This window comes from Lucilia cuprina, chromosome 2, assembly GCF_022045245.1.
Source record: "Lucilia cuprina isolate Lc7/37 chromosome 2, ASM2204524v1, whole genome shotgun sequence".
In the NCBI taxonomy this organism is placed as follows: domain Eukaryota; kingdom Metazoa; phylum Arthropoda; class Insecta; order Diptera; family Calliphoridae; genus Lucilia; species Lucilia cuprina.
Window position 1 is genome coordinate 52583079 of NC_060950.1, and position 17053 is coordinate 52600131.

A 17053-nucleotide genomic window follows, 5' to 3' on the forward strand; every position below is an offset into this window, starting at 1 on the left:
TTCGTTCTGTTTCGTTTATGATCATGTAGGTAAAAATATACAGGTAATGATAATTTCGATTCATTCACTAAAAAGAAATATCAATGACTGAATTAAAGGTTATAGTAATATAGTCCTAAATGTTAATAGGTAGACAGTTCGTAATTTTTTACTTTGGAATACCTGTATCGGAAATGACAAGAATTGGTATATAAGTAAACTTCTCAGATTTTAAGTACCATATTTAATAAATCTACAATAAAGATTACATTAAAGTACGAAGAGTTGTGTTCCGTTTTATGGAGTGTATCTTCAAAAGGGCCAGAAAGAATTGAAGACATTTCAAATTATATAAAAACTACATATAGTAGAAAAAGACAAAACAGGCATATCAAAAATTGAAAACTTTTTGATGTAAAAAGTAAGTCTGTGGATGGAAATCAAAAGAAATTTCGATTAAAATTATGTAGTTGGATGGAAACTACTACGGAAATCTCAACTTACAACACATCAGCAGCAGCGCCTTGCAAGTCATACGAAGACTTATGTTCAAGGTCAAAAAAAGAGGGTCACACAAAAACTTTTCAATCTCAAATGAGGAAATTGCTGATACATTTAACGAAATGCTGAAAAAGGAAAACCAACCTATGGATGCCGTACATATTGCAACTATTCTTCCTAATGCATCACCAAAACGACTTAAGCGAATTGTGGAAAGTATACCAACTCCAACATCACAATCAAATTTTACTGAAGAGGAAGCAATAGCGCTTATGTTGGAACTGGGTCTCAGTCGAAATAAGTACCAAATGTTAAGGAAAGCTCTGCATGAAAAAGGACACAATATATTACCATCATACAAGGCGATCCAGGAAAAAAATCAAACTATCCTACCATTACCTATTGCTGTTGATGTGGAAACTTGTATTGATATATCATCTTTGCTCGAAAACACAGCATCAAGAATTGTGTCAGACTTTTCAGAAGACCAACTAAGGAAAATTCATAACTGTGATGTTGTCTTAATGTGTAAGTGGGGATGTGACGGTTTATCAGCACTTCCAGAAAACAAACAAGAAGTCGGACATTAGCAGACTACAAAAGTGTATTTATGTCATCATTAGTGCCATTACGAATTCGTTCATATTCCCTTAATCCATCATCGTCAAGCATCGGAAATTCATTTGAAGATATATGGATCAATACAACTCCGGGTTCAAAAAATTTTTGTAGACCCATTGGATTTGAATATATAAAGGAGTCAAAGAAAACAACAAAAGATTTAGTGGAATATTTAAAAGATGAAATAAATGCACTGGAGCCCATTTGCATAAAAATAAAGGAATTCTCTATTAACGTATCATATCAGCTAAGCTTAACAATGATTGATGGAAAGGTCAGCAATACCATAACAGAAACTTCTTCTTTCTGGAGATGCTCAATATGTAATGAGAAAAAGTCGCAATTCTCAAATATAGACAAAGCAGAAGTATTAATGAAGAAGTCCTGTCTTTCGGAATTTCACCACTTCATGCCAGAATACGATTTTTGGATTACTTTTTACACATAGCATACGACCTCAAATATAGAAGTGTGCCAGAGAATCTTACTAAATCAACAAAAAATAATGAAGAATTGAAAGAACTGAGAGCTGCGGAAAAAAGCAGAATCCAAGAAGAATTTAAAGTTCAGATGGGATTAAACATCGTCAAACCACTTCCAAGTTGCGGTAGTACAAATGACGGTAATACGGCGAGAAGGTTTTTCGTGATTTTGAAATTACTTCAAAAATAACTGGAATCGACAAGGAGTTGCTTCGAAGAGTTAACACTATTTTAATGGCACTGAATAGTAAACATAAAATTAATGGAAATCGATTTGGGGAATATACATCTGAAATTTCTAAATTACTTGTATCTCTGTATCCATGGAGGGAACTAACACCAACAGTAAACAAAGTATTGTGTCATGGTCAAATAATAATTGAATCGAATATTCTTCCACTTGGAGAGTTAACAGAAGAAGCCCAGAAAGCGAGGATATGAGATTTTAAGTATGTTCAACTTTTCAGCTCAAGAAAATGCTCCAGGCAATCACAGAATGAAGATATTTTTAATAGTTTACTTCTATCTTCTGATCCTGTTCTTTCAACTATGCGAAAAAGATGGATTTGTTATGAAACTCTATCATCTCAAAAGGAGGAATATTTAAAGGACTTATATTACCTTCTGGATATGTAAACCGATATGACAGATTATTTTATAGAAAATAAGTAGTGTTAGGAATTAACTATATAAGAAGGTTGTAAGAATTAATTGTATTATGTTTAAGATAAACAGTTCAAATAAAAAAGCTATTATACTAACTGATGATATTGTATTAAATTGTGTTTTATATTTCGGTGGGCGGGAAAGGTGGTTTGTGTGGGGTGATTTAGGTGTAGTTGTGCGTGGCTTATAATAAAATTATATTTTTTATTGTATATACAATGTTATAGTCTTTAATAAAATAATTAACTAAATAATTTTTAAAAATTGTCCAAATATTTTATTCAACACCAAATGTATGTTCTGTCATACTTAATACTAAAATATGAAAAATATGAAATTAAAGGACACAGGTTTAAATGAATATATTTTTGAATGTAATTGAGATATTGGCCTGAAATTTTTTGTAAAGGGTCGAGAATTTCCATATCTAACTAAAAAAAGATATTAAGGGATAAATATGGACTAAATTGTTGTAGCTATCTGCGACCCTATTAAAATTTTGATATAAATCATACTTTTAGAAACTTAACAAATATGTAATATATGACAAAATCTTTATTTATGAACAAAACTCAATGAAATCTTCAACGCTTGTTAAATTTGTCATTTCAAATAAGAAAATGCAAAAAAAAAATTGAAAAGGTCAAAGGGCATCCGGCATTTCCCAAAAATAGGAATGAAAATCCCAAAAATGGGATTTTTTACATTTTTGCCCATAGGGTCCACATTTCTTTCAGGGCTGGGAAAATACATTTGGAGTAAATAGAAAACATATTGAGGTTTCCAAAACTGCTTTCAGTTTTCTGATCCCAGCTTTGGGATTTTAGAACATGTCGCCCAAAGTTGAAGTTTTGATAAAAAATAGGTCATATTCGGAAGGACGCAGTGGCAACATTTTCAAAAAATAGGACAAGTTTTTTACGCCAAAGCGTTCTGCGTAAAGATACCTTTTACAAAATTATAAAATTGTTATATGTTCTTAAAGAAAATTTTATTTTATTAATAAAAGAGTTAAGACACATTTTGGGCAAAAAAACGGCAAAAATCTAAAATTTTTTGAATTTTTAATTTAGTTGTCGTTGCGTCTAATGGTTATGTGTTCATCAAGTTAACTCCCTCGAGCATGTTCGCTGAACTCGATGTGGCAGTTTGATATTACACTTTTTGTCCAAAGAAGTCCTTCAGATTATTGACTCTTATTACACTTTTATAAAGACTCCATTTTATGTCTATAGTCTTTCTACATATCGCCCAGCTCCGATACTATCATCAATGTGGCTTGTTCATTTTAATTTCCGTCAATGATTACACCTAAGTACTTAACTTTGTCTGACACCGGTATTTTTTTGCCCAGGAAGCATGGTTCTGTTAACGTAGAAATTTTTGTCTTTCTTATTAAGTTTCTTCCTGTTTACTCTTGGAAATGTGTTCTGGATCTAAATATATGATATTATATTATCTCATGATGTTCTCATAAGATATATTTAACTAAGAACTGTATTTTGAATACAACAATCTTTAATTTTCAGAAAACATACACGAAAAAATCATCCTTAATATTTTTGTACATATACGTGTAGACTAGGTCCATTATTTACCCTTCTATTAAATATATATGTGTCTTATACGTTTGATACTAAACCATTTCTAACGCTTAAACCCACATTTACTCTTCTTAAGGGTATCTGTTGTCTTTTTCGACAATGGAACTTTTCCCTAAATATAGTGTACACGTGTACACCGAAGGGATCCTCATCAATAACAAGGACAAGACAAAGTCTGAAACTCTGAAAGTCTGATGATACATTTGACACCACTAGTTTATAGTCCCGGCAGACTAGATTCATATTATATAAAGGATATACAAATTAATCAAGTAAAAATTTGAAAAAATTAAGAGATAATTTTTAATAACGTGTTTTTGTCTGCCTGTTTTGAGTACATAATTATAATTATTAAAATAAGATTTTTACTACTACTTAATAGAAATATGTATTTATATATGTACGTCAAAACTGATCACTTCTTTACCCCAAAAAAAGTTGAGTTTACAATAATGTTTAAAACTTAACAAGTGTTTTGAATGATAATTAAATTTTTTCATGAAACTTTAACAATGTTTGAAAAGGAAAAACTCTTTTAACTGTTCATGTATACGTAACAATAACACTAGACACCAAAAATACAAAATAAACAAAAACACAGAAATGAAACGAAAACTAAAATTGAGGAAACTGAATATTAATCAAAATTATAAGAAATGAGAAAAACTTAAATCATATACTAACGAAACTTGTATGTATTGTGTGCTAATTTAATTCCTCCTTAATTAACACACACACGCCTACATACACATGAACAATATTTGTTATTGTTTGTGTCTGAAATTACAAAAAAAACACACACAACTTTGTAGTTAATACAGGGATTGCAAACTACTGTGTTCGACAGCAGTCAAATTTGGAATAGGAAGCGATTTGTTCAACCAACCATATGGTACCGGGATAACTACAAATAGACACATTCATTACGAGGGTAATATGAAAAGTCTTTAAACAATAACATACTTTATAAGAAGAATATTTTTGCGATAATAAAAACGTGACTAATCTACAGAAATTATGAACCGATATAGCCAATTTTGGAGATATCTAACTGTAACCCAATTCTAAGATCTGGTACTTTGTAAAAAACTTTAGTATGCGCCGATAAAAATCATAATACTTTTTTTGCATCAGGGGATTACGCCTATTTATGCAGTGTATTGTGTTGCAACTATTAGGGAAAAAAAGTTTGTTTCACAAACGAAATGTACAGATGAATAATACATCAACCTAAAATGGATGTGTTCTTGATGAAATACATCCATTGTGTAAAAATTGAGTGTATCAGCAACAAGTTAACTAATTTCAGAAGATCACAATCCATTATAATATTGATAGATCAGTGAACAATACGACGGCGCTACAGTAAATCAATAGCGATGAATATCATATAGTCACCAATAAAAACCGTTACCCTTTCCTGAACGCTGTCTCTCTCTACACGGGCGTTAAAATAAACTCTGTTAACCTGAAACCATTCAGAATTTTATCAAATCGAGATTGAGCGATTCATCCTTATTATGACTCATTGCCACAGTCTTTAAAGAGATTGGTCTATAATAATTATTCAATTATTGATATAATTCAATTACAGATATTGCTGTCATCGACAAATAAGTACTTAGAGTAAGTTTTTGAAAATAAGAAATAGGGTAGGGAACGACCGAACGAACGAAAACAAGGCGAACTGGCTAAAAGCGTATATTGGATATGTCATCAAAGTATACCGGACACATTGAATTGCTATACAAAATCACCCGATCACATACCAGACACAAAATATGTCAAACGTTTTGAAACTCTGATCCCGGATAGAATATCATGCAGATCAAATACCCATTAAAATTGAAGACCCAGAAATAGAAATATACCACAATTTCTTCAGACAAAAGTCCGAGCAATGTCGAAATGGTAAATATGTTAGGCGATATGTTAGACCGATATCATATGATAAAGTTAAATCTGTGATTGATTGCATTGAAAGATATATGTTTACATTATATGAGTACCAGTCCACCGGAAGAAGTAGTAGTAGATTTAAAGGGAATGGAGCTTTGGGTAGTTTATCTGACGAACGAAAAACCATTTGACAAAGCAAGGGAAGAATTTAAAATAAGTGTCAGAAGAAGGTTTAACTAGAAAGATCCTACGGGCGACTCTAATAATGACAGGACGATAAAAATCTTCAAAATGAGCAAGTCTAGGGTTAGTATCACGGTCACAACTATAGAAATTTAACGTGCAGATTCAGATTAATGTAGAGCGGGTAAAGAATACAATGGAATTATGGATCTCTTTCTTTGCAATTGTTAGGCTTTCGCCGAAATTTAATCCAAATATCTTGAAAGTGATATTATTTCGCATACAACATCTTTTACGAACATTGATTAAGAGATTGTTAGGAATTAAGTCTTTGAACATCGGACGTATTATCGTCCTCAGTTAATACTAACATATGTATAAGGGTTTTCCATTAAAAAGGAGCTCACAACAGGCCAAATATTGGCTTAGGCCCGGAAACTTTGCATTTGATGAAAATACATAACCTAAACTTGGAATTAAAGATTTCGGATATGTTTCAGCATTAGTTGCTAATCTCAACTATTATCTGCAACTTGTAGACATGACAGAGTGAATTCAAAATGTCGAAGTACCGTCATTGAAAATTGATTTAAAATGAACTAGTGGTTAAAATTAGTTTTTGCCACTCTTTAAATTGATTTTCAAAATTATAACTTTAAAAACTGCCCTCGTTTGCCTACTGTTGGGTATATATGTATGTAGTTAGTAGATAAATTAATTTTGTAATTTTAAAATACTTCTTTCTCATAGTTTTGTCGTATTATTAATTACTCGAATTTTATATTTTTATGTTGGTTTTTGCTTTTCATTTATATTAAAATTCAATACATAAACAATGTAATTGCTCTTATGTAACGATTTTTTCTTTTATTACAATTTTTAAGTAGCTCAACGAAAGCATACAATTTATGCATGTATGCAAGTACGTGCGCATGTGTGCTTTGTGTTTATTTGTAATGAAGTAACACGCGATCGATTCAGTTAAAGATGAGGCTTAAAACTAATTAAATCGGCACCATTAAACTTTAATTCACTGCGAAATTTACCTTGCACTTGAAAGACAAACAAATATGGAATGAAGAGCAAATCGAAAGAAAAACACTTTTGCTATTTTTGTGCTTCATTACAAGGTTTGTAATATTTTATATTTTCGATAATATATTATGCGAATGTATTGTAAAAGTAAAGTGATGTCAGGGATGATAAATGCAATTTTCAATTTTGCACCAACAGCAATAAAAGGGAAAACTAATTTGAGTATTTTTAACACTTTTTTGATTTCGCAAGAATTCAACATATCAACATATATCATCAAACATTTTGCCAATGTAGGAAGTTCCAGTCAGTTTAAAAAACAATAAATTTTTTTTCGATTTCGAAAGACGTTCAGTATTAATAAATAACATTTTACCAATTTAGGAAGTTTCAGTCAGTTTAAAAACGATCGAACATCTCTAAAGTGTTCATGAATGTTTGTGAGACTTAGGCCAAATTTGAAAGCCTGACATTGCTCATCACTTAGCGAATAGAACATAACAAATCCATTAAGATCGTATGCGTTAAGAGACATATACTTTTAGCATTATTTAATCATTATTAAACAAAGTTTATACCAAAAATTTAACGTTTTTTTTTTTTTTGAAAAAAGTACCACATTTTCACCATTAAAACATTTCCATTTAAAAACTATACTTTTCTTTGATATATTTGTTTTACCGGGTTACACTCCGACGACCAGAGTATAGAGTGTTTGTTAAAAAAAAGTATTTAAAAACAAAATGAAACACAATTTTTAAATAATTGTTCTACTTTTAAACCTTCATATATGTATACAAGCTTAAAAAGAAAATTAACACACATATAAAGTGCGAAAAAGAAAACAGAGAAATAGTTACTAAAATATTTAATGAAAATATTAAATAATAATGTTGCAATAGTTATAAATATTGAAGCATTTAAGCTGCATAATTCAGTTTAAACTTAACACGAACAGCAAACGGATTATAACGGAATACGTCGCCAGGTAAAGCGGAAGCAACTCACACACACATATTTTCAGCAAAACAAAACTTCAAAAGGATACAATTATGAAGTTACTGGTAAGATGGATCCAATCTACAAATGTGTTCGTGTATAATAATTATTCATACAGAGTACACTATTTCCTTAAGGAAATTTAAAAAGTGCAAAACGAAATGTTAATAAAATGTTTTATGTAAATCAAATAAAAGTGATGTGAAAAAACTAATTAAAGAAAATAATTGATTTAAATATCAAAATTTATAATTTAAAGACTTTTATGTAAAAGAAAGGAGATTGCTGTCAAGCCTCTCTTGTTAAATATTCAAACTATGTATGTATGTGTGATGGAACTAAACTAAATATTGTCTCAACGTGTAAAATATTAATGGTGTTTCATTATGACATTTGTTATTGTGGTGTCTATTGGGAACTTTGCTTTTGTAAATAAAACATATTAGGTTTTTTAAGTGTTAGATACTGTTCACCCAGACCACTCGTATTCCCTTTAATAATATGATTCCTAACTAATTTAGACGAGTTTGGGAATCTTGTAATTTCAATATACAGGTACACTCTTAACCCTCCGTCATGCACATGTTCCGATAGTCACGTATCTGGCGAGATACATGCGCTACGTGGCATATACAAAAATATGCCATTTTAGTAACAATATTACGATATCTTACAATATTTGTAGAGGGTACCTGGAGACTCAAACCCCTAACCAAATTAGAAATATATTAAAATCACAGTTAAATTCGTAAAATATCTAGCCAGATACATGCGCATGACGGAGGGTTAACAAATTAAGTTGAAGCAGTTATAGACAGTCCAGAACAACGGTTCACAAATGTCATTTTAGCCGTTGGTTAGTTAGTTTGAAAGAAGGATGTACATATATACATCAAATCCGAATAAATACACCTAGGCCTCTATTGGACCAGTTGTGCGCTCCTTAACCAGTGCCTCAGATGGTAATCCGTGTCGGTTTGGATTACCACCTGAGGCACTGGTTAAGGAGCACACAACAGAATAGTATACCGGATGTGGTGGAAAGGGAACTTACCAAAAATACCTCAGATTTTTACAATTATGCAATTTCTTTGCAACAGAAGTAACATTGCCATTACGAATTGTTACAAAGATTATACATGGACAATACTTTAGACCTTAAATTGTTCACAATCTTCTTTGCAGGGGTAGATCATCTTGGGTCTTTTAGAACATCTTACCTTATAAGTCACTGTGCAATATCTTTATTATGCCTGAGTCAAGATTATCTTCCCACTCTTCAACTGCAGGTATGAGTAACATGTTTCCAGAACAAACCTGACAGATGCCTAGAGTTTGGTTTCCGTTTCCTTAACAAAAACTTCGTCCCTGTGAGAGGTAGCCACCGCGAACAGATGGCTAGTTTTGAATGTGATCCTGCATAAATACAAACATAGTGAATGATGGCGATAGTGAAGGTCCCTTCAATACCACTAAAACTTATTACATATTAAAACAATACAATTGGAGCAAAAGACTGGACGATTTAAAGGGAATGCAGAATGATGAAAAATAAGATATTTTGCAAATAGTTTGATTAAGTTTGATACTGAGGTTTTTCGCTTTTGCGAAAAAGTACAACAATTACAATATCGTGGCCACACGAATATCCATTTTATAATCAGTTTTGGTCAGTTTCTTTGGGTCCTCAAAAAAGTCCACCAAGCGACATTGTTTATGGAAATTCGGTTTAAACTTCATAAGTTAAATTAGGTTAGTGTGATAGACATACATCTAGCCTGATAGTGGGACTTGTTGTGAGCTCCTTTGCATGGAAAATGTTGGTAAAATCAAAAACCCTATAGTATTCGCTGAATGTATTAAATTCCGATGTTCAATTTCTTGGACGTAGTTTCTAAGAATTTTCCAATCAATTTACGTGAAAGATGTCACATCAAAAACTATATCACTCCTAAGATATTTGAAACTAATTTCGGCAAAAGCTTGATAATGGCAAATGCTTTAGACACCACTAAAACTTATTAAGTACATATTAAAACAATACAATTGGAGCAAAAGACTGAACGATTTAAAGGGAATGCAGAATAATGAACGTTAAGATATTTTGCAAATGTTTCGAACAAGTTTGATACTGAGGTTTTTCGCTTTTGCGAAAAAGTATATTCGTCCAACAACTTCAATATCGTGGCCACATGAATATCCTTTTTCTAATCAGTTTTGGCCAGTTTCTTCGGGACCTCAAAAAAGTCCAGAAAGCGACATTGTTTATGGAAATTCGATTTCAACTTCATATGTTAAATTAAGTTAGTTTGATAGAAATACATCTAGCCTGAGAGTGGGGCTTGCTGTGAGCTCCTTTGCATGGAAAATGTTGGTAAAATCAAAACCCTATAGTATTCGCTGAATGCATTAAATTCCGATGTTTAGTTTCTTGTACGTAGTTCCTAAGAATTTTCCAATCAATTTACGTGAAAGATGTCACATCAAAAACTATATCACTCCTAAGATATTTGTATATAATTTCAGCAAAAGCTTGATAATGTCAAATGCTTTAGACACCACTAAAACTTATTACATATTAAAACAATACAATTGGAGCAAAAGACTGGACGATTCAAGGGAATGAAGAATAATGAACGTTAAGATATTTTGCAATTGGTTTGAACAAGTTTGATACTGAGGTTTTTCGCTTTTGCGAAAAAGTATATTCGTCCAACAAGTTCAATATCGTGGCCACATGAATATCCTTTTTCTAATCAGTTTTGGCCAGTTTCTTCGGGACCTCAAAAAAGTTCACAAAACGACATTATTTATGGAAATTCGGTTTCAACTTCATAAGTAAAATTAAGTTAGTTTGATAGAAATACATCTAGCCATGCTCCTTTGCATGGAAAATGTTGGTAAAATCAAAAACCCTATAGTATTCGCTGAATGTATTAAATTCCGCTGTTCAGTTTCTTGGACGTAGTTCCTAAGAATTTTCCAATCAATGTATGTGAAAGATGTCATTTCTTTATTCCATAAAGAACCCCTAAGCCCATTCTGTCCCACAATTTAGAGCCATCAGTGTAGCAACGAATTCCTACAGGTGTTTGCTCTTATGTTCCGCTTAACATAAACATTCTATCTGGGATTAATATTCCAATGTTTCCGAAATATTTTGTCTGGTATGCGATCGAACATACATATCTTTGTATACAGTAAACGTTGATGACGTGGGATGCAGTTAGCAACGGCATATTTAATTGTAAGATAAAAATGTAGGTTCAAAACAAGTTTAATAACATAGTTAATTTCTATTAATTTAGTGTAATAAGTAAAAGGAAAACAAGAAAAGTTGAAAATTCACGCAAATCATTCAATCATAAATAGGCTTAACAACAAAACCAATACAGAAATGGAGAAAAAATAAATTTGTGAAATGAAGTGAAGTAAGCTGGATAAAAACTAGTTCAATGGCTAGTTAGGAGTGTTATAAATTAGGCATTTCTGATAAGTCCCTAAAAGATTAGATATTAAGATATTAAATTTTAGGCTCAACTTCAATTCAATACTTTAGTATATTGTTAATTATTATTCTCAAATATTTAATTCTCTCTCTCTATGTTTTACAGCAAATCGGTCTACCGGTGCTATTGATTTTGCTACTCTTCGCCGACAATACGCTTGCCAAAAGGCGAAGGAACGATAATTCGAATACTGAAGAGAATGAATACGATGTTCATCATCACAACTATGACGAGCAAGAAATTTATACATCTAGTAAAGATTTAAATGCCCAAGAATCTGGCAAGATAGAAGTTAAGGTTCATCCTGACTCAAATGCCAATGCGCCACGAGGCAAACGTGGTTCACAAAGGTTTCGACAAACAGCTTTAATTAAACCTGTAAATCGTCGCAAAAAACATGTTATTCTAAAGTTGCAACCCCGACATAAAAGACCTGTTCATAACCAGGTCACCGAGAATATTAAAAATATTCAAAACTCACCTAGTGAAGAGGTAAAGGTATATCATACCTTTGAAGAGACTCACGAACATATCGAAGAGAAAGAAGAAACTCCTGCAGATAAAAATGAAAAAACGGCAGACAGTCAAACAGCCGAATCCACAGAACAACTTGAATTTCAAGCTGAACAAAAATTTAATGAACCCATAACGGAAGAAACACAAAATTTTCACTCAGAAGAGGAAAAACATAAGAAAGTCAAGGTAAAACATCACCACCACCATCATCATCACAATCATGTGAAAGAAATCATTAAGAAAGTACCGGAACCATATCCAGTGGAGAAGATCGTTCATGTTCCCGTAGAGAAGATTATCGAAAAAATTGTACATGTGCCAAAGCCATATCCTGTTGAGAAAATCATTAAAGTTCCAGTCGAAAAACTAATACACGTACCCAAACCATATTCGGTTGAGAAGATTGTAGAGAAAAAAGTACCATATCCAGTAGAGAAAATAGTTGAAAAAATTGTAGAGAAAAAGGTACCATATCCAGTGGAAAAAATCGTTCATGTACCGGTCGAAAAGATTGTCGAGAAAATTGTTCATATTCCCAAACCATATCCAGTTGAAAAAATTGTGGAGAAGATTGTACACGTGCCGGTCGAAAAGATTGTGGAGAAAAAGGTACCCTATCCAGTAGAGAAAAGAGTACCATATGCAGTTGAAAAAATAGTCCATGTTCCCGTAGAGAAAATAGTAGAAAAAATTGTCCATGTTCCGAAACCGTATCCAGTGGAAAAGATAGTAAATCAAGTTGTTGCCGTACCAAGACCATATCCTGTGGTACAACGTGTCCCTTATCCCGTGGAAGTTAAGGTACCTATTCACGTTGAAAAGCCAGTTCCATATCCAGTGGAAAAGGTAGTACCTGCCCCATATAAGGTGGAAGTAGAAAAGAAAGTTCCGGTTTACATACAATCAAAAGGACCAAATGAGCAGCACAACGATGACGACTTCGTTGATCATGAACATAAAGGTTACGAGCACAGCCACGAAATAGAGCATTACAATCATCATGCGCATGACTTGTCCGTTTTTCCATCAAACCACAAGCCCAAAGTAACCAGTCATCACAAAAATGAAGCCCAAAAACAATCATCTGCTATTCGTGCGGAGTTGCTGCAGCAACAAATTCATAATTTTGGTTACAAAAAACAACAAGAACAACATCAGCAGCAGCAATTGCAAAATCAACAAATTCAACAACAACAGCAGCAGAAAATTCAACAACAACAGCAAGAAATTAAACAGTTGCAACACCAACAGCAGCAGCAACATCAACAAATACACCATCAACAGCAGCAACTTCAACAAGAACAGCAGCATCATCATCAGGTGCAACATCACTTGCAGCAACAACAAAATTCTTTATCGATATCTCATGAACTCTGCCACCAAGAAAGCCGCAACCAAGAAGTGGCAGTTCCGCCCAAAACAAATCCAAAATTCCAAATAAATGTTCCAGATGTTGAACCTGCTGCAAGCGAGACCGTATCTGTGTCGGTGCCGTATTCGGATATGCAAACGCAAGCGTCGACCAATTCCTACCAAGTTGTGTCGCCGTTACAACCAATTGCGTTGCCTCTTCAATTCTTCCAATATCATCATATGCCCTTTCAGCAACCTCTCGGTTTCTCTTTAGCAGCGCCAGACAATTAAGCCTTCAGAATTATGAAAATTCATTACAGACTTTATACTTGTCCGACGAAGTTTTTAGTTTAAATAATTATAAATTTAAGTATTATATAAGTATATGTATCTGAAATAGTGTAAATTTTTTTAATTCACCTTACAAGTCGTATTCAAAAATATATCGCTGTCATGGGTATATTAAAAAATATAACAAAATATTGTTTTTTTTTTTTTTTCATTGATTAAAAACTTTTCAAGTTATTGCAAATTCCCTAGGCCACAGTACATAAATTCGAAATGTGACAAAAAAAAAATTATTTATATTTGAGATGTATTCTAAAAAAACATTTTTAAACTTTAAATATACTAATAATTACTCGAATAGTTTAGTCCGTATATGATAACGCGTACTTTTTGGTCAAAAAAGTTTGATTTTTTCAACGACCGTTTCAAATCTCCAATTTCAGTTTTTATGAAACTTTGTTAAACTAATTTTAAAATTTTTGGAAGATCTCATGGGGATTTATGGATAACAGATAAGTGACTAAAACGTTGAAAAAAATTAGATAAATAACTCTTACAGTTTAGGTGAACCTGCGATTTGAACTCTGCGGATTTCGGAAAAATCGCATTTTTGTAAAATTTTAGAAAATTCGTATTAATTATTAACTGTTGCACACATTAAACAAAGTATTTTCAGAGTATTTAAGATCAGATAAAAAATATATATATTCCAAATTTTATTCAAATTGAACATTCTTAACCCATGAAATGTGGAGTTCAAAAATAAAATTTTGCAAATTTGTGAATTCTCATTTCGGAAAAATCGCATTTTTGTAAAATTTTAGAAAATTCGTATTAATTATTAACTGTTGCACACATTAAACAAAGTATTTTCAGAGTATTTAAGATCAGATAAAAAATATATATTCCAAATTTTATTCAAATTGAACATTCTTAACCCATGAAATGTGGAGTTCAAAAATAAAATTTTGCAAATTTGTGAATTCTCAGTGTATGGTACACTAAGAAATATTATTTATTTGTTGGTCATGTTTAATAAATATTACTTTTATTCTTAAAGATGTGATACACATGTCAGATCTTACAACGTTGTCAGTAAAATGTTCAGAAAATCTCCAATAACCGTCTGAACTTACAAATTTTCTTTTGCAACGTTGTCAGAAAAAGCATTACCTAAAATATTGCAATACAAAATATGTTAGTTGACAGTATTATTAGACATTTTCTTCACATTTTACTTCCAACCTTTTAAGATCTAACAACCGTGTATACATAGCATTAGTATAAAGTCTTATGTTTAAAATAACAACTATAAAATTAAAATTAATTAAAATTAAAATTAAAATTAAATTAAATTAACGAAGTTCAAATATTCGAAAAAAACACTATCAATAATGCTCTATATATAGAGGAATAACAGAAATAATTCAAAAAATATATATTAGGTATAAAAGCTTATAAATTAACCCTTTTTGGCCACATAAAGTTTGTTTTTTAGACATATTGGATTAAAAAATTGGTGAAAAACCTATGAATTTTACATAAGCATGTCATTGGAGGTATGTTGTTCATTTTTGACAACTATGAACTACATCTAATCTTATTCATAGATGCAATAAAAATCCGATATTTGGATGTCAAAATAAAGCGAATTTTTTCAATGACATGCTTTTGTTAATTTCATTGGTTTTTCACCAAAGTTAGATGTTCTTCGAATATGCTAATTGTAGTGACTTTTCAACATCTCTTTCCTTACTTTTAAAAGCAAAAAATATATAATCGCATTTTTTTTTGCTGGGTTTTGGTAAAAAAGCAGTAAAATTTTCATAAGAGTGTCATTAAGAGAATGTGTTTTATTTTTGACATCCAAATATCGGATTTTAACTGCTTCTTAAATTAAGATTAGATGCTATTCAGAGTTGCCAAAAATGAACAACATCCCTCCAATGAAATCGCTAATGTAAAATTCATAGGTTTTTTTATCCGAATTTGAAGCACTTCGGTTCGACCATATTCTAAATCGTGGTATAAAAAGAATTTAAAATTTTGCATTATTTGAAAAATGATTCACAAATTTATATCAGATAGAGATTTTTTCATAGAAATATAAATTTTTTATTTGATTTAATATCAATAAATATTATATTTTATGCAATTTAATGAAGCAATATAAACCAAATTGTTTAAAAAGCAATAGATTATGAGGTTTTGGTACAAAATCAATGTTATATGGCTAAACACGGCAATACAATTAATCAAATATGTATCATAATGAGCAATATCTCGAAACTATTAAACCGATTTCAGCAATTTTTGGGTAAGAGATAGAGAGTTGGATAGAGAGTTTTGCATTCAGATTTTTTCTTTTGAAATTTATGTCACTGGCGCAGGATAGTTTTGTCATCAAAATCTTATTTTCAAGAAAATGTCAGATGGCCGATAGAATATAGCCCCTCGATATATTAAAATATTTAATTTGTTTGGTTCTGATTTAGTTATTTAGATCACTTTAAGTAATTTTTACTCAATTTATACATTTTTTTAAACTTTATTTTTTTTAATAGCCTTTCCTTCCCTTAATTGTTGTTTTTTTTTAATTTTTTTTAAATCCAAAATTATTCTTTTGGATTTAGGGTGCAGACCACCACCCTAAACAGGTCATGTCTGAAAAAATTACATCAATACTTCTTACAGTTTACTTGAACCTGCTATTTGAACTGGGTAGATTTCAAGAAAATTCCATTTTTTGTTCAAACCGGACAATCTTAATCAACAGTTTAAGGGTCAAATTTTGGGAATTCTCAGTGTACTATATAGAAATATTTTTTATTTGTCGGCCATCTATATATGTATGTATATTTAAGTGCTCAAAAAAAAAACGAAGTTGCGAATTTTGTATATCATACAAATAATTAGGCTGATAAGATAGCGTTAACAGGTGCCGCAAAAGGCTCTGAAGTTTCCATGTGCATTTACAAGGGAAAATATCTATTTTCTTCAGTTTTTGCTTAAATTTTGCCATTTAGTAACAAATTTTGAACTTTATTGTAAAGGGATCATAATGTCATTAGAGTAAGCATTTCGAAAAGATAAAAAGTACAAAAATAGTTTGAAAACTTTAAAAGTTATAGAAAATTCCTCACGTCATTAATGTGTCTCGTAGCGTATAAATTCGAAATGTGACAAAAATTCGTTTTTTTATATATTCTAAAAACCATTTTGTTACTTAAAATATATCTATATTTACTCGGATATTAGTTTTTGTCTTTATAAGATAATGCAAACTTGTTGTTAGCTATGGTCAAAAAAGTTTGATTTTTTCAACGACAGTTTCAAATCTCCAATTTCAGTTTTTTTAAACTTTGTTAAACAAATTTCAAAATTTTTAGGAGATTTCATAGGGTAAATAATATTATAT

General features: G+C 31.2%; 1 protein-coding gene across 1 annotated transcript; it reads left to right on the forward strand.

Moving 5' to 3' along the window:
• Window positions 1–7876: 7876 nt before the first annotated feature.
• On the forward strand, window positions 7877–14327 carry LOC111676649 (golgin subfamily A member 6-like protein 22). The gene is made up of 2 exons (XM_046952227.1): window positions 7877–8034; window positions 11584–14327. Exons 1-2 carry the CDS (start codon window positions 8023–8025, stop codon window positions 13636–13638), a joined length of 2067 nt encoding a protein of 688 aa, XP_046808183.1. The 5' UTR covers window positions 7877–8022; the 3' UTR covers window positions 13639–14327.
• Window positions 14328–17053: the final 2726 nt, after the last annotated feature.